The sequence below is a fragment of the Lates calcarifer genome, linkage group LG19 (assembly GCF_001640805.2).
Source record: "Lates calcarifer isolate ASB-BC8 linkage group LG19, TLL_Latcal_v3, whole genome shotgun sequence".
Lineage (NCBI taxonomy): Eukaryota > Metazoa > Chordata > Actinopteri > Centropomidae > Lates > Lates calcarifer.
Genome location: NC_066851.1, coordinates 16,602,314 through 16,626,880, shown reverse-complemented (window position 1 = coordinate 16,626,880; position 24,567 = coordinate 16,602,314). Strand labels below are relative to the sequence as shown.

Below are 24,567 nucleotides of genomic sequence, written 5' to 3'. Positions count from 1 at the left end.
CTCTTAAGAGCATCGGTCATTTGTGAAAACAACCAATCTGTCCTCCCACTGTCTGTGTTGAATTAAGCAAGTCGATGCAGCCAGGATGTATTCTTGCTGTTGGATATGTTTTTCCTCTGCGGCATGATAGATTTATTTAGAGCTGAATATTATTAACCAGTGTAAATCACTCCAGGAAGCTTAGAATTCAAGGCCACTTCTGCTTTGTTTGTTTGTTCATCTGTATGTCTGCCTGCTCATGTATGTTTTCTTATCTTGGTGACTATCTGCAAGAGGGGAACACCCTCAGCTATTTATTATCTTCTGAGAAGGATGGCCTGCTGTCTACCGAATGCACGCCTACCACATGCATGTTCCAGCCGCAATTGACCTATTCATAGCACAAGACTTCTCTCAGACGTTAATCTTTGGTCATGGTATCACAGACTCGAGTTTTGTCTTCAACAGTCATTCGATGTTACGGATAAACTATAAGATTATAAAGAATTAAATCATACTGAACTAGTACAAAGAAAAGTTTCTGTTGACTGCTCAGTCTCTCTCTTGCACCCTTCACTTTTTCTCTGTTTACATTTTAAACACTTAAAATGAAATTCCCATCCTCAACACAAGACAAGAGCCTGTTCGACAAAGTAGCGTCTAACCTATGCTAAACCCAGGTCAGCAGCACGGTCATGACACTAGGTCAGATGCTGTGAGTTGACCCATTCAACAACTGTCAGTCCGAAAAGGGATATACAGTGTATGAACAGCTGAACAGCACTTATAATGACTCTGAGTATGTAGCCTAAGATGGCTATTTCCGTGTTCATGTTGTGGGGGATGTTTGTGAATGGCCTTGAAAGTTTGCAGCTGAATATAGACATGTTTAGGGACAAGTTCATGTGTAATTCTCAATAAGAACTTTATATTAAAAACATGTGCAATCATAAAATTCTTAAGAAACCACCTCTCCTGCTGTTTGGGATAAGCCCCATAACTTATTGTTGTTTCTGTGTGAAAGACGAGATGTGATCATGTGGCGACCATCTCAATACTACAGTTATTGTCTATTTGCCTATTCATATCTTTCACAGGCTAAATTTGCATACTAACAATGCATATTTTAAGCATTTGCATACCATTAGTAGTAAGCGCAGGTCAAACACAGACCATATCTCCATCATAGCACACTGCAGCAGTTGTTGCTATTTCTCTTGCTTTCATGTGCTCGCCTCATCTTTATCTTGATTTCAAGCATTTAGTAGAAATAGCAACTAAACATAAATGTATTTTAGACTTGACAGAAAAGCAGTGCAGTGCTTTGCTATGCCCCATGTGGATATTTATATTGTACACATTTATTTATTTATGGTTATTTCTGTAGGGACACACACATAAGTATAGACTATAAACAGACTGATGCCATATATCATAGCACTCATTTCTACAGCTAATTTGCAACACTTGTTCTTAAATGGGCATTTATAAAAACACATACACAGTGCAATAAAAATATGTATGCAATTAAACAACACACTAACAATAAGTAACATACTACAGTAGAAGTAGAGGAGAGCCTCAGGAAGACATCTAATCATCCCTACCTGCTCTACAGAAACTTGGATTTTGAATTATCTTTGGTTTGAACAGGACAACTCACAATTATTTTCATTATTATGCTGATTATTTTCTTTATTGATCTTTTGGTCAATGAAACATCAAAAAACAGTGAAAAGGTGCCATCACATTTTTGTTTTGTTTTGTCCCAGCAACAGTCCAAACCCTATAAGTTCAGTTTGGTGTGTTTTAAGACCAAGAAAAACACCAGGCTCTCACATGTAAGAACCTGGAATAATCACATTTGGTAAATTTGCCTCAAAAATGCCATAAATGTTTAGTTAAAGATCAAAATTATAGTGTATCAGTCTTATTTCAATTGATTAATCCACTAATTATTGGATCCTAGTTGGAGTTCTAACTTGTAAGGAGTTCTTCATTTTCATTCCTAAGTAGCCTGTTTTTTATGAAAGTTGGTTGTACAATGCTCCATGGGTGCACCCTGAGGTTCCTAGCTGTTGCTGATGATGCAGAAATGTATAGATAAATTCATCATTGGCAAATTGAGTGCAGTTATTCTAACTGATCCTATTTCATTTCTTTAAAACATGGTGACAGGGAGAACTTACCAGCTTCCTATCCAAAGTTTTTATTATACAACTATATATCATCTTAAGAATCTTAAATGCACTTAAAGTGTTTAAATAGACATTACCTTCCCCCTAGTATTCAGCAACAGTACAAGGAAAGACAGCGATGGAAAGGCAGAAAGCCTGTCAGTGGGTAAAAACAAACTGCACAACAGCCTGATTATCTCAAAACCATGTTTCATTGATCAGTACATTGACTAATGATGGGGACTATGACACTGAGCTACTGTCCTTCTCATTAGGACCTTATTGGCCTGTCAGAGGACTGTCTGCTCTGGGCACACGGGGCACTGTCATATCCACACTGCCGGTCGATTGATGGTCCATTAACAGCCTATTAAACACGACTAAGTGAAGGAGTTAGGAGTACAATGTTGGGCCAATGGGGGTTTCCCACTCCACAGCATGGTTCTTGTGTCTGTTAATAGACCCTGGTGGATTGCCGTTTTCAAGTATGGCTGGCCTGTTATAATAGCAGTGATTTAAAAAAAAAAAAAAAAAAAAAAAGGAAAGAGTGGCGAGAGCTTTTAAAATGTTGAAATTAGTGGGAATGCTTCTCGTCCACAGCTATTTCTGTCAGTTTATATGGTGCATTCAGTGAGAATGTATATTTTTTTATTCGAGCGGATGGGTTCTTTATTATCTGTTGTGATATAAGTACTTTTGGTGCTCAGGTTTTGTAAGATGCACAGAGGCAGGTTTGGAAAAACTGTTGAGATGATATGGCCCTTTTCAATCACAGGAAATTTTCCAGCAACCCAAGGAACCTTTAGAGGTACTCAGGAGCTTTACTTGCATTTCAACCGCAATAACCTAGAGCCAATTTTAGTTCCTCTGTCGTGGTTTCTTTTTCCCCGCAAAAAGTCTTTGTTGCTGAGGTGGTTCTTTACGGTCGACCAGGAACTATCAAAGTGAAGGTAACAATACTGAACACTGCTGACTGGTCAAACACAAGCCTTGAGACTGTAACAACTTATGTGTAGCATTCATTCTGACTTAAAGCAGCCGTTGGTTGTTGCTAGTATCAATATCAGGAGTAGAGATGGAAACTTCTTTAATACCGCTGATGTTTAAGTGACATTTATTAAAGAATAAAAAAAAAAAAAAACATAATCATTTATTCTAATGTTCAATATCGAAGAACAGAAAAAAAACATCATTAAGAATCTCAGCATGCTTCAAATCATAGTCGCAACAGTCAATTTAAAAGAAGCAACTCTGTCATTATTCAGCAAACCACCTTCACTGTCTATTGTTGGTCTTAATAGCTAATCTTCACAGTTTCAGATGTGTAAAATGCAAACACAATCATACAAAACTTGAACTGAAATAGCTCTTGACTGTTACTGTTGGACTAATGCTTTCTATTTGTTGAATTGCTATGTTTGCATGATGTTGGACAGTCATAAATAATATAACATTGACCTGCAAATTGGAGAATCTAGTGCAGATAGGAAGAGTCTGACATCACACTGTTTTTGAGAAATAATAAAACTGAATTTGGTCACTAATATTTTTTTCTCCTTTGCATTTCAGGTTAGCGTTATATGTGTACGAGTACCTGCTACATGTGGGAGCACAGAAGTCCGCACAGACCTTCCTGTCCGAGGTAAGATGGCATTTGTAGCTTCAGCCTGTGAATATCTTGTTTAAACCAATGTCCCTATGAAACGTGTCCCCATAGGTCGTTGGTGCAGGCAGTTTATTATGACCCATAGTATGTTTTGTTGCTAAGCGACATCTAGCTGTCATGTGAAACGGTATCAGAGTGTTTAAGCCCTCTAGTGGCTGTAGTAATGCAACGGGAGTAAAGGAGGAAGTCAGGTGACATGTCAAAGTCTGCATAGATAGGGGAGGTTGAGGTGTTTGGATAGGCTTTTTTTTTTTTTTTTTAACCATGGGCATAATCTTTATGATCTTTCTTTAAGCCAACCCTTTAAATCAGTAGTATGTTGGGTTTTTGTAACAGTTTATCTGTGTGGACTTGTTGGAACGTACTAAGACAGCATTTCATATAATCCTGCTCCAGTAGCTGTACTAGCTTTGAGCCCTCTCAGATATACATTGTCAGTACAAACATGCTAAACATGATTAGAGTGCAAGGTGTTGCATCAATTTTTCATAAGGAAATCCTATAAAGTTACACCAGATCATGCTCACTGTTGGCCATGGTTAGTCCCAGGTGTAAAAACAACTGATGTAGTTGTTAGTGGGGACATTGTAGACTTACTGTATGTCGGCATCGTGTTGTTTGTATACATGCCCAAGCCTCCCATCTCCCCCTTTTGAGTGCAGACAAGGCTAAGAGTGAGTGAGCAAGTTATTCCCTGGATTCATGAATGTACCTGACATGTAAAAAGAGGAACAGGACAGAGACATGACAGAGCAAAGAGAGACCGGGAGATGGAGATAGACAGAGCCAGAAAGATGCCTATCTTCACGTCTGAGGCCATTGACAGTTTGAGACTGACTGATTATATGTTCTTAACCCCTGGACCTGCAGACATAATCCTCTCTCTCTCGTGGCTGCAAGTGACTTTTTTCTCTTCTCTTCTCTTCTCTTCTCTTCTCTTCTCTCTTCCTCCTCTCCTCCTCTTCACTACCTCTGCTACAGATTCGATGGGAGAAGAATATTACATTAGGGGAGCCCCCTGGATTCCTCCATTCGTGGTGGTGGTAAGTTTTTTTTTTTTTTTTTACTTTTCTCTCTTTTTTTTTCCTTGTTTGTTTTGATAATCCTATCCATTCTATTTGCTTGGGTGTGTAAACAGATTTTACAGTACACGTCTCACACTGTGTATTCCCCCTCCCGCCACATACACACTCACTGACAGGGCTCTAGTGTCCATCCCGACCCTACATAATTCATTACTGTCATATGTACAAACAGTAGCTTCATTAGAGCTTTCATGGTGTGATTGCTCATGAAAGAGCTGTAATTAAAATTTGAATATACGAAGCTCATATTTTATGTAAACATTCAAATATTCAGGTATCTGTAAAAATACAAAATTCAGATTTAACTGATGGTGCTTGTCTTCATTCATGATAAAAAATGACTTCCATAGGTGGGAGGTCTGGCAGTGTCTCAGCCTTGGGGTTGACCAGACTCATTGAGGGCGTGACCCCTCCCTCCCCCGTCTTCTACCCTCTCCCCTCCTCCAACTCTCCATCCTTCACCCCCCACTCCTGAAACAATAGATCCAGATGGTTAGGGAATGGATTCCCCCCTCCCGCTATATTCCCCTCCCTTCCCCCTCCTCACCCTCTCGTCACCCTTTGTCTCCCCCCCACCCCCCACCTCCACCTCCACCACCCACTTTTCTCCTTTGTTCACGTGGGAGAGGGATTCTTAGCAGATTAACCCGTTGCATTCCAGCTTCCTTTGTGTCACCTCTCCTTCCACTGTCTTCCTCCTCCCTCCTCCCCCTTCCTGTCATTTCTGCCCCTGGCTAAGATTTGACCTTTGGGGTCAACACCTTAAACATTGATCAGCAGTTTCACTTGTTTTTAGACGTTGTCATCTGTATCTTACGTTCACTCTGTTTACATGCACACAAGAAGCGTTTAAAACCGTGTTTACATGCAGTTGGTCAGTAATCAGCCAATTTCCATGTTGTTAAACGCAAGCTGACTTATTTTAAGTGTACGAATGATAAATGATTCAGCTTCCTGAGAACCCACATGAGCTAATGCACTTTTTATTGCCAAGGAGTAATCCACGATTCCAATGTAATGATACAAAATCCTTTACCTTTAGCAGATTGTTATAAAAGTTGAGCTAAGTCTAGTTTGTGTGCGTATATGACCGTAATATGGAGACTTGAATCAAGGCCTTTTGAAAAATTTCAAGCTCTGTGAGCTGAGTAGGAAGCGAGAGTCTGAGCCAAGTCAGAAGGTAATCTGAGCAGAAAAGAAAAGGCTACTGACATGTTTTATACCAAATTCAGCTGATCAGTTTTGTGTTTCTGTTTTTCCTATTGTCAGAAAATCCAATGAAAACACCAAAACTAACTATTCTTAATGCTTTCTGACTTTTCTACCCTGTCTGTGGCTCTCCCAAGCCCATTTGTTGCTACTAAAGACATGAATCTTTAAGAACAGGTCATGAACTTATATATCCATTCCTAAAAAAAAAAAGGTAATCGCTTCCCCGAGCTGCTGGGCACTGATAGTTTTTTTTAAGCAAATGTCACTCAGACAGGAGTGAATGGTGTGTTTTTGGGGACTATTTTCAGTGCCAGATTTGGTGTTGTTCATGTAGTGCAACAGTGTGGCTCATTTAATAGTTTTTGTACACCGATGGAGGTCTATGGGTCAGAGGAATCAACTGTATCAGTGTTTTTAGTTTCCTTTTAGTGCTTTTTTGCAAAACTTGATCTAATAGGAAAGATTAGAACCAATAGTTTTGGTCCTTTTCAGTGGATTTGTTGACCGTAAGAATAAAGTGTATATTAGTCTTATCCTATTAAATCAATTTAGAACAAATGTAAGGTAACATTTAACATGTATCATTTAAGTCTTCACACATCAAAATGTCAGAAGTCATGAATCTGGAGTTAAAGAAACTGTGTTTTTATTGCTTGTCAAAAACATTAGCATTGAAAATACAAATAGTAGCTATTTATGATGTGATCGATTTATTGTTCCCCTGCTGCTTCCCCTGGAAGATAAGAGCACAGTGTCAGCTACAAAAACTGTGTCACTGGATTTAGAATAGACTCACTATGTTGCTGAAGGACACTCTTCTGAAATTAGTACTGTACATATTAGAAAGGAAAAAATGTTTAAAAACCTGTGGATGTATAATTACAGACTTGTAAATATACCCTTAAATGGCCTTAAAAAGTACAGTGTAACTTTCACCTCAGGGGGTGGCTCTGCTGAGTCAGAAGAATGAACATCAGGCCTATAGAGCACCATCAGCAATATGAGACCAAGGACATGTTTTAATAAAAAGAAAATGAAGGAATAGAATAATAATTTGAAAGCATACAAGCCTGGGTAAATCTAAAGAATGAGTTTGATGCTCTTGTTCAATTAAACCTGGAGGTTCTCTCTTTGCACATATGAGAAATAATGTAGAAAAAAATACTAGAATAAAACGATGTTGTCCTGTATAGGCGTACACTTCAGAAGTACAGTCTCTGAAAAGCAAAGTAATTTTTTTCTTCCATATTAACACATATTCATCTTTTAATGACGGGCAAACTCGTCAGGATTTTAGAAAAATATGCTTTCTCGTCCTTCTGTTCTCTTTGTTTAGGCCCGTAGTGAAAAGGGAGATGATTTTTTTTTTTTTGAGTGAAAGGATCAGTAGCTTTCAAGCATTCCCCCCTCCAGTTGATGTGTCCTTGAGCGACACACTGATACACTTATCGTGTGAGCTTCCCTGTAGCTTAAGCATGCACCCTGACCCTCTCATGGAGGAAGGTTAAGTGAGAGAATAAGTTAAGTTTCAAGGTCAAAATATCCCATAAATTCCACTTCGAATAGCTCAAGACTGGAGCTCAAGATGAGTTGGAATGTTGAACTGTCCTAAGCCTCCCAAATATGACTGTGTCTTATGAAGTACAGAAGTGTATGAAAAATTCCAGATGTTTGGGATTCAGCATGTCTGTGTGCATTGTGGATTGCCAGGACACGTGAAGCGGCTGCCTGATTAGTCCTCTTGTTAGCCGGGTTGCTGTTTTTGCTCGGCGTGTAGCACTTCCGCTAAATCAATGCACAAAGACTGATTCAATTAAGACCTTTTAGACAGGTAGCACACACAGGCAGTTAGCGTTGTTTGTGATTTTCCACTTAGGGCGTCCAAATAGACTGAAACTGAAGCCTGTATGGAAACAGTTTATGTATATGTGTGTGACAGGTCTAGTTGTCTATTCTTGTATGGATCAAATGATGAGCAAATTCCTTCACAATGAGGCCATTTACCAGTCAACACTTGTACAGGAAAGTATTTTAGAGACTGTGTTGAGGAAGTAACAGTTAAAGTTTAGGGTGAAAAAATGGATGCAGTCATTGAAAGCTCCATGAAAGTATGGTAATGGAAGTGTGTGTGTGTGTGTGTGTGTGTGTGTTTTCTGAGTGAGTGAGAGGTTGATTGAGGGGGCGACACTGGCATTGTGTCCCTCTTACAATGATGCTCAAGTGTGTAAGAGGCAGTTTAAGAGCGCTATGGAGATAGTGAGAGAGTGTGAATGGGTTATGAATAGCTGTTACACATTTGCTTGTATTGCTTTGTTTGGTAACCTTTGACCCCCCCCCCCCTTCCCTTCCATTTCAGTGTATTCTGGGATTTGTATTGTGCGGCACCAGACCGAAGGGAGACATGCGAGCACTCCAGTGAGGCCAAGGCCTTCCATGACTATGTAAGTGACATGCTGCCACTCCTTTCTTTTGACGAACAATCACAGTCTCAGGTTTTGTCTCTTATGTACATCAACCTGAGGCACACATGAAAACTGTACACATTTTACAATGAAGTCAATGAACTGAGTCGGGGAATCTTGAAATGGCATCAACAAGAGCAGGTAGTGGATTGAGTGTACCTCAAGGACATTTAGCAATATAGTTATCAGGGGTGGATATGACAACTAAATCATTTATGTTATCAGACTTCTTCCATTTTCCCCTTTATTTTTCCATTAAAAGTGCTAGAAAAATGTGTAGGATTGTTTGGCCTTGGTGGCTATATGCACTCCACAAGACATTATTTCATTATCAATTAACCCGCCAAATATTTTCTTGATTAATTGTTTGATGTCAGAAAATAGTGGAAAAATGCCCAAGGTGACATCTTTAAGTGTCTTGTTTTGTCTGACCAACAGTCCAGAAACCGAAGAGGTTCAGTCAAGTATAACACAAAACAGAGAAGAGCAGCATTTTTTTAGCATGAAAAATTACTTAAATCATTAACTGATCAATCACATAATCATTGCAGTTCGACTTCTAAAATTGTTAAGGGAGAAAATGAGTGGTTCCAGAGCCAGGGACGCCCTAAAATTGCTCCTTTCACTTTGCGCCTATATAATTTCCTTAGGAGTCACTAGAGAAAATCATGATCTGAGGATCTTAGGACTGAAGGTGTTGTATGTATCTACACATGTATGATGTTTTTGTGATGTGTGCAGCTCCAACTTCTGTTACCATTGTGTGTTATTGTTTATGTGTGTCCTTGAGGTATTATTCGATCCCTTGAAGGAGAAATTCTGCTTTCTTTCATGTTATGCTGCTCACTAAGGTCAGAGGTCAAAGGTCAGGGTCAACTATGGAACAGCTTTTCGGGAGTTTGTAGCAAATCAGTGTCTTGCCCAAGGACGCTTCAGCACGTCCATCGCCGTTTGCTGTCACAGATGCTCAGAGCTCAGGTCATTTGCAGATGGAGTGCCTAATAATAACAACTCCAACATCCGGCCTAATAATAATGTAAAGAAGTGTTTTTTCCTCCAATGTGAGGGGAAACTGTAACTGTATCCTCTTGTGTGTAAATGTCATGTGCTGTGATTGACACTGTGTGTCTGTCTTCAGCCTCTGCCTCTCTGGCCAAGACAGTGTGGCATTGTGTGTGTGTGTGTGTGTGTGTGTGTGTGTGTGTGTGTGTGTGTGTGTGTGTGTGTGTGTGTGTGAGTGTGTGTGAGTGAGTGTGTGCGCGCGTGTGTGTGCTGTATAGTGTGGGGAGATAATGGAATAGAGTTCTAATCCGGTAATCCCAGCACTGGGCTGAGGCTAAGCCAGGGATTTGTGTGTGTGACTGTGTGAGTGTGTGTGTGTATTTTTGGACAGGGGGTATCTTTGGCAGCCTGCCCATAGAAGGAGGGTGGAGGGGCTCACACCCTCAGTGCCAGCCAGCATGCCAGTTAACCCCTGTGTGTGTGTGTATAAATGTAGATGGGTATGCTACATGGTTGCTTGCAGTCTGCTCCTAACGGTGATAAAGCGAAGGAGACGGGACCGGTTTAATTTTGGCTCCAGCCCCCCGAGGCTAGTCTCTGAGCACAGGTCCTTTTCTACTGGTTTCAAAAGAATGAGCTGGTTAGAGGCATCGGAAGAAAAAAAAAATATTTCACCCCACCTCAAAAGAGTTTCATAGTCTTTTGAGGATTGCTAGATTGCAAGCCAGCATTTAAGAGGCATTATCACAGTTCTCTGTACTAGGTGCAGAGGCACAACAAAGGTTCATGGTTACTGTTAAGGCTACTTTTTCCTCAGGTCCTGACACAAACAAAACAAATGCAGGGGTTGTTGGACTGTTATCTTAGAGTGATTTGTTAGTTAGTTGAGTTTATCACTGCTTTTGTAGTTACTTTAAGCATCTAATACACCAAAGAGGCAGGCTTACAGAATTCCCATAGAGGATATTTTTCTCTCATATACAGATTCATATCAATATATTGATGTGTTTTAATGTATCTGTTGATGCAGGCTTTTAGTTAAGGCTTAACTGGCTTAACATATCTTATTTTTGAGGTTTTAAGCACCTCACTTTATTGTGATGCATTGATATATTTTCCAACATTGACAGATGTTTTTTTTTATTTGATAATATATAGTTGACGCGAAGTTAGAGAGGAAGGAAAACAAAAGATGCGTTTTCTGAATTAAATACTTAAATTTAACAGATGTAATTAGGACCAAGAGTTAATCTTGTCCTCTCATGTCATCTTACAGAGCTGGAGTGTCTTCTAAACTGGCATGCATGTTATCTCCTTCATTAATAGACCATAATGCAACATGGCATGCATTATTCAAACACCATTTCATACTACAATTAATTTGCTGGTTTGATTAGAAGTGTTAATCAGTCTTAAATCCAGGTAAAACCACCAGAGGTTCATAAGATCACTAACAAAATGGGGGAAAAAGAATGAGAAACATTTCAGCTACACACATTTATGCTTAATCAAAGCTTTGCTTTTGTTCTTATGAAATCATGCAGAGTTTTGTGGGTTTCCCTCAGGAACTTTGTTATTGGAGGAGGTCAGTACTGCCAACCAGATCCTGGATCAATTTAGTTACTTGATTAGTCAACTCACTCCGTACAAACATGACCTTTGCTGGGTTAATTAGCACCTCTGCTTGTTAAATGTAATAAAAGTTAGTGGAGGTGCTCTTTTTTTTCAGTCAAGGTGGGGAGCCTCCTTTGACACGCTATGAGTTTTACTGGTAAGGGAACATCACTCATTGATTGAACTGCCCTTAAGCAAAGCTTCCATCCAAATGTAGCGCAAATTTTAAGAAAATTGGCAAAACAAAATGCTAAGTAATTAATATTTCCACCCATTATTGTTATGGGAATATTTGGAGTTGAGAGTATAGAGATAAACTAACAATCTCATTATCACTCATTCTCCAGTTGAGTTCCATTGCAAACCATTGCAGGAGAAGAGGACACAACAAGATGATGTAATTTTAAAAGGGCGCCAATCAAATGTCAAACGATGGAAAACTGTGTGGAAAATGTGATGAAAATATCATCTTCCTGTTTATGTTATGTATTCATTTGAAGAGCGTTCTGGGCTGCTCATCGGATCAGGTGCCATTTAAGTCACGTGTATCGTGTACGTCATGATTAATTTTTTATGTCTGTTTCCATTGCACTGTGTTGCATTTTGTTTTTATCTATACACCAACTTTTCCACCTCAGTCAAGCATAAAAACTTTGTAGAATTTCTGGCTTTTTTTTAAATGACCTAGTTGAAAATGTGCATCCAGATAGATGAGCTGAAACACACCAGACATATACAGCCTGCAATGAGGGGTTATGAATATGCATTGCTCAACTGTTAAGAATCACCAGCCAAAAAAATGGCACAGCCAAGTGTTTAACCATAACAAAATGCATTGTAAAGACATATAAACAGGTGTGTGTGCATGTGCAGTGCTAAATCTGCTGCTAACAGCACTGTGTCAAGCGGTTGTTACATTGTTTAGGCTCTTCTTTATTCCTTCATCAAACTCGTCCTCTGTTTTTTACCTTCACTGTTGCTCCTTAATGTTTCTTTACACATCTACCTACGTTTCTCTCACATTCATACCCCACTCTTCTTCCTCTCTCTCTCTCTCTGTTGCATTTTGTGCAACTCCAGCTCGTTCACATCATGTTTTCATGCTCATGCAGCTTGTGGTTTCTCTGCGACACCCCCACATCTGCATCTTTCCTCCCTCCCCTTCTTTCTTTCTTCTCTTCCACACACACACACACACACACATCACCTTTTTCCTCCCACCCTGCTTTACTATATCTCTTACTCTCTCCTTCACCCAACGCACAAGTCCACCCCCTCTCATCTCTCTCGTCTTCACTCGCCTTATCGCTCACTCCCTCTCTCCAACTCTCCTCCTCTTTTCCTCTCTCTCCCTCTCTCTCTCTCTCTCTCACTCTTTCCCTATCTCTTCCCTGACCCCCCTCCTCCTTCCCTCTCTCTCTCACCACCACTACTACCTCTATTCCCGAGAGAAGATTGATTGGCTAATCTAGCTGTTTACCCACAATGCCTAGTAGTGCCGAGGAGGAGAGGGCAGTGTAGACAACAAGAAGACACAACCAAGAGACAGTTGAGGTATTTGAAAATGGAGCTGAGTGGGCAAATGTCAAAACGGAGAGCGAGAGGGAGGGAAATGGAAGACAGGTCTAGTTTTCTTTTTGTTTTAAATCAACTGACTGTAGGAGATGTGTGTGTGTGTCGTGTCTGTGTGTGTAAAGCCACACCACTAAAGACAGATTTGTGTGAAATTAAATCTGGCTGGCTATTTTAAGGAGGAAATTTTTTTTTTATTTTAGTTAGATAATGGTTATTACATTTATTCAGACTTCATATTTCTTCCAAAATTACCCTTGCTTAGTTTTATTAGATTGAATCATAAAAATCCATAAAAACCAGCTCACAGATACATACAGCTGTCTTCACGAACAACATCCACCATTCAACAGCCTGCGTTGTGTTTTTTTTTTTAAATTTCCTAACATTACCTCACACAATCTTAATCGCAGTTGAACCAAACGTAACTCGCACATCTATTGTCAAACGATAGCTGCATGTGTTCTGTCCTCAGCCTCTGTTTTGCCTCTTCTCTGCCACCAGAAGTTAGTGAAGTGTAATGGAAAAAGTGAAAAGAGCTCCATTAAACTTGATAATTAGCTGTGTGATACAGTTTGGAAAAACTGCACAGCCGAAAGTGTTACACCAGCGAAGGTAGCACTTTGTCTTTTTTGTGGTTGTTTTTTTTTTTAATATTTTATTTTTTGAAAACAATGGGAGCTTGGAGTAAATGTTAAACTGTACTAGAACAGACAACAGTAGCTCCTGTGTAAATGACTTTGTAGATGATGAAATAAAATTGCACTGGTCTTACTCTTTAGAAATGAATACTGATACTAAATCCTGATGAGTATTTTGAGGCTAGTGACATTTGATCGTTGAGAATAGAATACAAAAGAAACATGAGCCAGAACTGTACCTGGGTTTATTTACACTTAAGTAATCTATATTTGCAAGTCATCATTAAAGGGTGTTCATTTTATCCTCCATAGGAAAACTACACTGTGAAAACAGTTGTGTAATATCTTCTGTGGCTGTGTAGGAGCTTTCCATAGATTGAGTCTGGAATTTTTAATGGCACGCCTGCGTTACAAAGTGAGAGGCAGGAAGGGTTTAAAAAAGAGACGGCATTGATTATGTCAAGTGAAAAGGAGTATTCTGCCATTTTTGAGCTTGATCCACTCTAAGGACTTAAATGAACGTGAACTAGTAGTGAGTTTTGGACTGTTTGTCATGTGAAACAATCTGATCACATTTCCTTGAGCATTAGGCATTTTCAAATTTTTATGACATTTTATAGACAAAATGACAAATTGACTAATCAAGAAGATCTCCACTCTAATAGATAATGAAAATAATTCTTAGTTACAACCATAGTTTTACAATTCTTTTCTTAATCTGTCTCATGCAGGTCCTCAGATTGTATGAAAGTTCAGGGCCTAACTGATGCAACACCTCTTTAAATAACAGAACTGCTATATGTGCTTGACAAACAAGTGACACAGAATGCCAAAAGTAGGACTCTCCTGCATCAGGGCTAACTTTATTTTAGATTGAGCTTAAAAGAAAAAGTTGTATACTTGCCTTCCTATATAGAGAACCGAGAGCGTCTACTCTTTTTCATGGCATGCTGTCCTTTCAGTTGCATCTGTCATCCAGTGATAATCACTGGTGGAAGAAGTACTCAGATCTTACACTAAAGTAGATGTAGCAATACCACACTGTAGAAATACTCTGTAATAAGTAAAAGTCATGCTTTCAAAAGTGTTAGCATAAAAATATATTTTAAGCACCAAACATAAAAGAAGTCATTATACAGAATTGCCCCTTTAAGGATAATGTATATTACTGTATAATATTGGATCATAATTATTGATGCATTAATATGCACATCACTTGAATGTTGCAGCTGGTAAAGGTGGAGCTAATTTTAATTACTTTGTACAGGATACTGCTGGGTGGTTTGTGAATTTCCCCTTGGGGATCAATAAAGTCTTATCTTAACCTCTAATAATATATCATTATTTATACATTGATTATATTTTGTATTATTAATCTGAATGTGAAATGTAACAAAAAAAATTAAAAAGTACAAATTTTGCTTCTGAATTGGAGTGGAGAAGTAAAAGCAGCAGGGATTGGCATTACTCTAGTAAAGTACCTCAAAATAGTACTTGAGTGCAGTATTTATTTACTCTCCACTGCTGAAATAATATCCCCTGAGTTACAGCTTCAGTAGTACAGTGGTCTGGCCTTTAGAGACAATATTCGTGGATTTAAAGAACCAGGTTCAAGCCTCTGTAAGTGGTTGTTCTAGGGTGAGAGTGTAAATGAGCTGAAGGGGTATTATTTTCCTGACCCCCAGACTGAAGCAAGTTTTTTTGTGGGGGCAATAAGTTATTATACTGTCATTTGTGGTAAGGAGAATACATGAAGCATCCATCTTCTTCAGTCAAAGCTAAATTCAGGTTCACAGTTGTTCTCATTCTCCTCATATTCTTGTCTTTTTGGCCTCTCTGCCTTCTCTCTGGAGTGTTGGCTAAGTGGATGTTGTGTCTGCAGCATGTATTAGTGCTGTCATCCGGTGTGTGTGCATGTGTGTTTGTGTGTGCGTGTGCGCGGGTCCGCCTGTCTGGTTCAGTACTGCTACCTTGGCAGCAGCTTTTTGGGGAAGTGTGTGTGTGTTTGGTGTGCGCGTTGTGCCAGTTTTGAGGACCAGCTGGGCTTTCAGAGATTGTGCATGTGTGTCTGTGTGTGTGTGTTTGTGTGTTGTGCGTGTGCATTTGTTTGTCAGACGTGACGGTGAGAGTAGCACCCGTATCCTGTTGCTTCAGAGCGAAACACACTGTTTTGACTGGGCTGATAAATTAGCCAGATCACCACAGTCAGCTATTTTTCCTCCCCGTCTCCACTCTCTCACTCTCCTCCATCCTCTCACTCCTTCACCTCCCCAAGCCCTCCCCCCTCTCCTCCTCCCTCTTTTCCTCCCTCTCTCTCTGTGCGCTAAGGACAGCAGGTCAAGGAGACAGTGATGAGGTACATATCAGTGTGAACCAGAATGTAGATTAGTACCCTCTCCAGGCAGGGACACACATAAATACAGACGCACACACAGATACATTCGCTGTCTCTTCGTACCTCTCCCCTCTCTCCATCCAGTGTTTATGTCTCTGTCTTTATCCCTGTGAAAGGTATCAGGCAGAGGTCAATAATGTGTTGAGCACTATTGATCTGTCCGGTAGGTCCTATGGGTGAGAGAGAGGTAGAGGGAAATGGAGAGGGAGGGATCAATGTTTTTCTGTACAGCCCATCTACATACTGTACTGTACCAGCCAATCAGATCATTAGTCTTTTGTTCTCTGATGGATTATTCATCAACATTGTGGATTTGTACGGAGGAGGAAAAGCAAGCGCACCAGGGTGTCCTCATATTGAGCCACAACTGTGGATTAAGACGTCAGCGAGTTAAAAATATTTTGCCACAAAGACGCCGTCGTGGTGCCACAAAGGGGTGGCAGAAGGTTTATCAGGCGGTATTTGGGGTTGTCTCGACCGAGGCTGAGTGAATGTTTATCATAGGAATCAAAGGTTGCGGCTTTATGTTCCGTGTCTGCAGCTTTTCAGCCTAAAGTGAGATCTAAACCTGCTTCCCTACACCATCCAGATACCTCACACCCCAGACCCAGAGGAAGTAGCTCCAGTAAAATTACCTCAACATAAGCGCTTGCAGCCAGCTAATGCCTGCCCTCTGTTCCACCAATAGTCCCAAACCCAAAGATATTTACTATTGTATAGGAAAAAGACAAACAGCAGTTGTCCACATTTGAGCAGTTGGTACCAGTGATTTTTTTTTTTCAATCACAGGTTTACACAGTAGGTGTAATTTTTCTTAATATAGTGAACCAGTGTCTAGATCCTTAAATATCTGACAGTGAAAAAAAATGCAAAGGTTAACAGTTCTCCATTCAGACCTACTGAAGCCACAGTGATGAGCTACAGTTCAGGCCTGTAGTCCAGATACTGTATTACTGATAGTTAAGTAACGTAAAAACTTACCTTAATATTATTCCTGTGCAGACGTGGCTCTGGGATTCTTTGACGGCATGTTTGTGCAGCGCTGCCGAGGAAGGCCATTAAAATATAGTTTACAGTTTAAACAGTGTAAATATTCCCAGACATTTTGAAAATGTGTCCCGTGGGTTTTGTTGAACTTTTTAGCCAGCCTCAATGAAAGAAAGTTATTCTTCTCCTTTCTGCTTCATGTCAGGCGCTAAAGCCCCTTTCAAGTCGTGCTGCCACCCAGCGCTTCTTTAGCACACTCCCTTCATTTACAGACTCCTCCATACATTCAGCCCAAGAATGAATAATTCAACTCAACTACAAAACTCCATGTTCATTATATCAACTAATTAGTGTAGCATTAATGTCTGCTGTGGATCGTGCTGTTTTCTAGAACTTGTTTCTTTGCATAAATGCGCGCTCTTTTTTGTTCCTATGCCTGTATTGTTCTGTCTGCATTAGCAGTCATTGTTTCCCTGCACCAGTGTCAACATAACAAATTCCTGTAGATTTACTTTCTTGGTGAATCAAGTTTTGATTCAAGGCAGTCTGTCGCAAGGTTTCTCGACAAGTCTCCTACTTCTGAGCCTGGAGTTGAAATTGAAGGTAGATATAGGCAGTACTGTGGGTGCCACTGTGAAAACTAAAAAAGCACTGTTGGATCCTTTTGTATTTCCCCAGGCCAGATGGTTTTAATAAAGACCGACTGCATACTAAATCTACCTTACGCTTTGCTGGTGGCAACAGCGCTGGCTGTGTGCTTTTAGTTTGCATTCAATTTCAATCAGCAAACGGGAGAATTCACGAGCACATTGTTGGTCATTAATAGTCTCGAACAATAATGTGACCAAGTGATTGATTGTGAACAGACTCTCTCTCCTTGTAACATTATCTCTTTTGTTTTTTCTCCCCATCATCTTTTTTTTCTCCTCTGCCTCACTCTTGTATCTTCTAACTCACCCTCTCCTCTATCTCACTCTTGTGCCTTCTCTCTTTCTCTCTCTCTCTCTGTCTCTCTCTCTCTCTCTCTCCCTCCCTTTCCCCTGCATCTTCTTATTCTCTCTCTCTCACTCTCTCTGCGCTCCTGGAGCGGGGGATGCCAGGGGGACAGAGTGCAGATAGGACCTGTCTCCATAGCAACAGCTTCTGCAAGCTGCTGACACCCTACAGGGGGGGAGGCTGAGGGGAGGAGAGGTTGTGATGGGGAGGAATAGTACAGGGGTTGGGGCACAAGGAAGGTGTGTGTGTATAGATATGTTTGTGTGTTTGTGTGTGCGCCTGTGCTGGAAAAAATAAGTGAGGGGGGTCACAGAGAGGAGAAAGGATGGAGAGAAAAGTGTGCAGAAGAAGAGAGTGAGGGAGATGGATGAGAGGGAGGGAGGATGGAGAAGGAGAGAAAGAGGCAGCCGACCCTGCTTCTTCCCCAGGGACTCAGTGGCCTGCTCATGTTCACTAGCAGAATTAGCATAAAGATGGGGGGAGGTGTGTGTGTGTGTGTGTGTGTGTGTGTCATTGTGTAAGTGTGTGATTTTTTTTTTTTTATTTTAGTTTTTATGTGTGTTGGTTTCAGATAGTCAGGAGAAGAAGGGCAGCAAGTGTATTTGTGAACATGCGTGTAATTGGTAGTGTGCGTTGTTGTCCAAGCATACAGTATGTGTCACATGGATGTAGTGTGTTTGTTAGGTGTGTGTGCGCTGGTGGAACAGTGGATGCGTGCAAGAGTCTGTGCATGTGTGTGTGTTTGTGAGAGCAACTCCCTCCCCTGGGTCTTAAACCCCCTCCCTGTTCTGGTCCTGTAGCCTGTGGTTCTCCCCTGTCTGCCTCTCTGTACTGAAGGGCTGCACTTTATGAGCCTGTGATGCAACTCTTTGTGGGTCTGTGCGTGTGTGTATGTGTTTTGCGCGTTCATGTGCTTGCATGCTTGCGTGTGTTTGTTCCGGCGTGCTTATGTAAGCACTCTGAACATGCGTCTCCGTCTATGTGTGTTGACAAGAATACAGTTATATCATATTTAACTCCCGGGCTGAATCATTCTCTCCCCTCTTCTATCCTAGATTCTACTTTTATTCTTTTATGTTGTTTGACTGACGTAAAGGAGATTGGAATGTATGTGGTAATATGATTACTGTAGTTAGTCAGCTGCTCTCATCAGGTTTAAGAGTTATACTTGTTTTTTAGTTTTAAACATCTTTAGCTCCCAGACTTTAAACAACATCTAATGATCCTTAATTTTAGAATTTTCATATGTTTTGTGTACATTTAACATTTTTTGATCTAATAACAATACTGTTGTGTATTTCAAAGTCAAAGTAAATCATTTCTTTATCATAGGATTTATTATGTGTTTTCAAAGTCATTTTTTGTTTTGATTACTTTGACAGTTTAATGAGAGAGTTATTGGTTAGTTATAGTTTTGAAAAAGTGAAGAAATAAGCATCAGATCTAAAGAAATACACAAAAGGTTTAAGAGTTATTGCTTTCAAATATTATTTGCTCCCTTGCTTTCAGAAAACAATACAACTCAACTTATTCGCTGATGACTTGTTACTGTTTATAAGTAGTGTAAATACAGACTTGTAATTGTAATCTATGACTTTTACAGTCAGTAAATTATATGTCAATACTGATTGCTAATTTGTTCTTACTAAAGCTATTTTTATTCAGACATAGTCAGTATTGGTAAAAAAAAAACAACTATTTCTCTCCTTATAGTTAGGTTAAATATACAAAATGCTTTCATCCAGATATCCTGTAAAACTCACAAAATCAGAGAAAAATCAAGAATTTTTGTTAAATTCTAAGGTGAATTAATAAAAATCAGTTATAAAAACCCTGGCATTAAGCAAAAGGACCATTTGTGAACATGGCTTTAATGTAAAAAAAAAAATGTTATGTGTGTAAAATTACTGTACAAGTATGCAAAGTTTACACAGTAGCTTGTTTTGAACTTCAGTGAGCAGCTAGTTTCTCTGAGGCACCTTTCAGTGTATTGCAGTTCGATCCAATATCACCCCCAGCTGAAAAAACAGCTCAGACATTGTGAACAAAACAATTAGAAGCTTCAGAGAGGTGTGATTATTTCCATGTCTGTTGTATTTGCATGTACCCAGCTGTAACTTTTTTATACTGGTAACTCCAGTGTATGTGGTGTCTTTCCAGATCAGGCTGTGATTGAATTATATGTTACCATACTGCCACAGTCAGTGCAAGGTGTGACATTGATTTTCATTTAGGAAGAACATTTATTGACATGGAAGAGGTTACACTTATACAAATAATCAAAGAGAGCATCACACTGTGATATTTATGAAGTAAACCAAAATGTAAAAATGTGTACAGACAGTAATCATGTTATTTATTAGGGGACAGTGTAGACTAACTAGCTGTGACCTAAAAGGAACAGCTCAGTGTAGGGCAGTAAAACACTACTCCTAGATATCCAGTCATCTGTATGACAGCACACATCACAGGATGGGTGTGGAAGAAAGGAACATAGGAATAATGTCTTGGCATTTCTCCTTGAACCCCTCCTCTTCACTTCTGTCTTTGTCCACAGAAGAACATGTGATTAATGCTGTTTTCTTCTCTCTTTCTTCTATGGAGATGAGGGAACAGTTTAAAGGTTGTAATAGAAGACACTTTTCTGAATTAACCATTAAACTTTAGATGGGAGGGGTGGGAGTTTGCTGTGATTGCAGGTGCAGACACTGCCCCCTGTAGTAATATGGTGGCCAGTGCATCATGAATGTAAATATGAAATATGTAGAGCATACACACAAACATATAGCACCACATTTAATCACTGCACTTGTGTGTTTCAGAGCGCAGCGGCAGCGCCCAGCCCAGTGATGGGTAACATGCCCCCCAACGACGCCATGCCAGGTGGTCCCATGCCCCCAGGCTTCTTCCAGGTATGACCCACCCCCTCTGTTACTGTCCCGTTCACTCCTCCATCTCTCCATCACCTTCAAACCCTTATTTCGGTCTCTCTCTGATTCCTGTCTCTAGCACCAGGAGAATGGTGCCTTGTATCAAAATACTGTACGTTTTATCAAACTTTACTAATACCTTTTAATATCTTTATCCTGTTGCCACTGTCCTTTGAAAAGCATGCATCTCCTAAACTTTTCATTATTCCAAATTTGGACATATTGTACATGATTTTCACAGGATAAAATTATATATAGCTATATTATATAATTAGTTTTAACTGTTATTCCTGATAAAACAACTTAATTGTTTAGCTGTAAACATGTTTTTTATGTTTTTGTCAAATGGCTGATGTATTGTCATGAGACTTTTATTACTCTCAAGTGTAAAAATTGGTTTCAAAAATCCAGCATCAGACAGGCTCTACTAATTAAGTCCTTTGGTCTAAAATCAATAATGCAGTTTGATCAGATGACACCACAATTACAGTTTGGGTCGACAACTCTCACTGGTTTTTCCTTTTTCCCCCACATTTTTCCAAACACCGTTTATTCCACTCTTGATATTTACACCCACCACAGCCTCTGAAGCTCACACCGTTTACTCATCTGTGGCTCAGCTCTCTCTCTTTCTCTCTCTGGGCCGCCGTTCAACCGATTCGTGATTCAACCATCCCGCATTCATCCTCTCTTCACTCCTCCATCTCCATCCCCGTCTCTGTCTCTGACCTGTCCCGGCTCTGTGAAGGGAAAGGTTTTAGTGTGGGAAATGGCTGTCTGAAGAGTGAAGAGAATGGAACACACACAGACACCCAGACACACACACAGATACATATACATATACAAACACATGCAGGCATACGTGCACACAGTCACTAACAGAAACACACATACAGACACACACAGACACAGACACACACACACACACACACATTCTCCGTGAGGCAGTGGTGTGATGGACAGCACTGGCATTTGGCAGGAGGCACGATAAGGTGGTGGAGAAGAGTAGGAGAGAAAAAGCAAGTGACACGATAGAGAGAGGGAAGGATGGAGAGAGATGAAGAGGGGTGAGAGGAGGGAGAGGAGGGAGAGGAAGAAGATGAGAGGGAAGATGTGAAAGATCACTGCCACAAGGATTGTGGCCCGGTGTTTGTTTCTGTGGCTACCTACCACTCCATTGTTTGCCTGCAGAGAGTGAGGCAATGTGCTGAGAGGGGCCGTGGGGGCGGTGGTGGTGGGGCACTAGTGAGAGTACGACTGTGAATAAGCAAGGGGAAAGGTGGGGGTGGGGGGTGGGAGAGACGCATGGAAGTGCTATTTATAACATTGGTGGGGGAGTGAGATTGGGCGAGTGTTTGTGTGTGTATGTGCATGAGTGTTTGTGTATGTGTTGTGTTCAAGGGACCTTATTGTAACAGAAAGCTTTGGTTGTTTGGTTGGTAGGTCTTGGTATGATAAGAAGGTTTTTGTTACTAGTCCTGTTATCGTACTCGGTTTCAGTCTTGACACCTGAACAATGCATTTTACAATACTCTACTTTGAGAAATATGTAACTTTCTTCTTTTTTTAATTTTTTAAATGAAGCCCACATGGTCAAATGTTTGTCAAAGCAAGCTGCCATACAAAACTTTGATTTCAATCAGACACATTTTTCTGAATGAATTATAGGTGCAACAAGTAATCAATTAGTCTGGCTTAATTAGCAGCTATTGATAACTAAAGGTATTCTCTGTCATATATGAATGTAAACTGAACATCTTTAGGTTTTGGATTGTTGGTCTAATGAAACAGGCTATAATAGATCAGTGTTTTCTGACATTGTTTAAACAAAATGATTAATCAAGAAAATAATCACCAGATTAAGCAGTAATGAAAATAAACATGAGCTGCTGTGAGAATTTGTAAACAAGATACAAGTCTGACTAGATATTTAATTCCATGTTTTTTTGTTTTGTTTTTTTTGATAATACATCAGATCATTTCACACTTAGGCCTTTAATGGCACCATACAGGTGTTATTTATTGAAGCCCATTGAGGTGAATGGACAAATCTCACTATAGTTTTCACCTTTGCTTTTGCTGGCTTACTATAGGTACAAATACCTCCAGACTCACTGAGCTAATCCATATGTGATGTGTTTGTGTGTATCCGGATGCCTGGGAGGGATACATGGAAAATTCCATTTGCAGTTTGTAAATTCGCCAGCTTTTGTTTTCTTCAGACAATTTGAAAAGGGGGTGGAAGTGGAGAGATGAAGACACTGATAGTGATAGAGCAGAAGAGAGGCTGTGGCATAATGAGTTATTTATTAGGGGTCATTAACCTCTTGTCCTGGGGTGAAATGTCAGCAGTAACCCAGCAGTGTGTGGAGAAGCCGGGGGTTGCTCTCTTTGTGGGCGAGGATGCGCTGCCTTACAACAAGCAGGAAAAACTTCCAACTTTTGCCTCGTTTCTGTCAGTATCATCTTTCTGGTTTGAAGTTGCCACTAGTGCCTGTCCTGCTGCTGCTGCCGCTGCCAGTCCTGTTGCAGTGAGCCTTTGGCAACACTGCCCCCATGTGGTTAAGAGGAAAACTATATGTAATCCTCTGACCTGAGGGTCCTCTCTTCCGGTGTAGCCACACATGTCAAGGCCATCCAGCGAGATAAAAATGCTTAGCACTGATTTCTGTTAGTTTGTTTGGACTTACAAAACTGCTTTCCTGTTGGACCATGGTTTTCAGTTCTGTTTTTTGTGAACGGGTGCATTATTTAACAACAGATTTTAAAGAATTTGCCCAAAATGTTCAGCTTTTTCCACCCTCCTGCTCCTCTTCTTCCTCCTCAGTTTAAAGACTCCCCGCTCACTCCCCCCTCCCCTCTCGTCCTCCTCCTTTCTTATAATTTTGATCGGGTAACTCCTTCAGGTATAAAACCCCCAGCTTCCTTTGGCCAACTCCCCTCTCTGATATCACTCTTCTTTCTTAAAGGGACCACCCGGCTCTCAGCAGTCCCCCCACGCACAGCCCCCCCCACACAACCCCAGCAACCCCATGATGGGACCCCATGGCCAGGTAAGATGCAAACACTTTCTCTCAAACACCCCTATCTATTTCATTCCCTCTAAATCCCTCCCCCCACCCCCTCGCCCACACACAAGCTCTTTTTCTCTCCATTCACTACTCGCACACTTTCTTCCTCCTTTTCTTCCTCTCCTCCTCCTCCTTCTTCTTCTTCTCCTCCTCCTCCTCCTCCTCCTACCCTCGAGCCCCGTTAGCTCTAGTTTTGTTCTGGCTAACTCCCCGTAGATGTCAGCCCCTCCAGTTGCCAGCTCCGTTATAAAAGCAGAGCATCCAGAGGCAGCGAGGCCTACTCGTCTTCAAGGCCCAGAATCAGGCTGTCCCTGTGTGGGATGAATAATTCACTCCTTGCCCCTCCCCCGGAGCAGCTTGTGGGGGGTTGCACACTTATCTGCTCCTCCACTCTTAACACACACACACACACTCATACACACAAATGCACACAGCACCCTTCCCTTCCCCTCTGCTTACGTCTTCTAGCACCTTATAAATAAATCAGGGGGCAGGCACTATGAACATGTCACATATATGTACCAAAAAAAACACATGGGCGCTCATATGTTCGCACAATTAACAGACATATATGGCCAATCAGAGCTTTGGGTTTCGATAGCAGCCAACAAGATAAGGGCACATTCAGAGTATTCAACCTTTTAAAAACTTTCATCCTCACTCAGTGTCTGTTTCGACACTTATTCAGAACAGTAGCTACAGATGCCACTGTGGAGGTAAAGCTAGCCCTTGCCCATTAACTGCGGCGGCCCGGCTCTTCATTCTTGTGGTTTCTGGT

The 24,567-nt window shown here is 40.6% G+C and overlaps 1 protein-coding gene across 3 annotated transcripts in view; it reads left to right on the top strand.

The window, feature by feature from the left end:
- Positions 1–24,567, top strand: part of zgc:110158 (uncharacterized protein LOC553590 homolog) — a 36,865-nt gene that overhangs the window by 3,342 nt on the left and 8,956 nt on the right. For 2 of the 3 annotated variants that reach the window (XM_018663654.2, XM_018663653.2), the window contains exons 2-6: positions 3,726–3,798; positions 4,804–4,865; positions 8,476–8,560; positions 20,611–20,700; positions 23,688–23,771. In XM_018663654.2, the coding sequence (XP_018519170.1) occupies positions 3,726–3,798; positions 4,804–4,865; positions 8,476–8,560; positions 20,611–20,700; positions 23,688–23,771 (394 nt within the window). The remainder of the gene's footprint in view (positions 1–3,725; positions 3,799–4,803; positions 4,866–8,475; positions 8,561–20,610; positions 20,701–23,687; positions 23,772–24,567) is intronic. The other variant, XM_018663655.2, reaches the window with a different exon arrangement.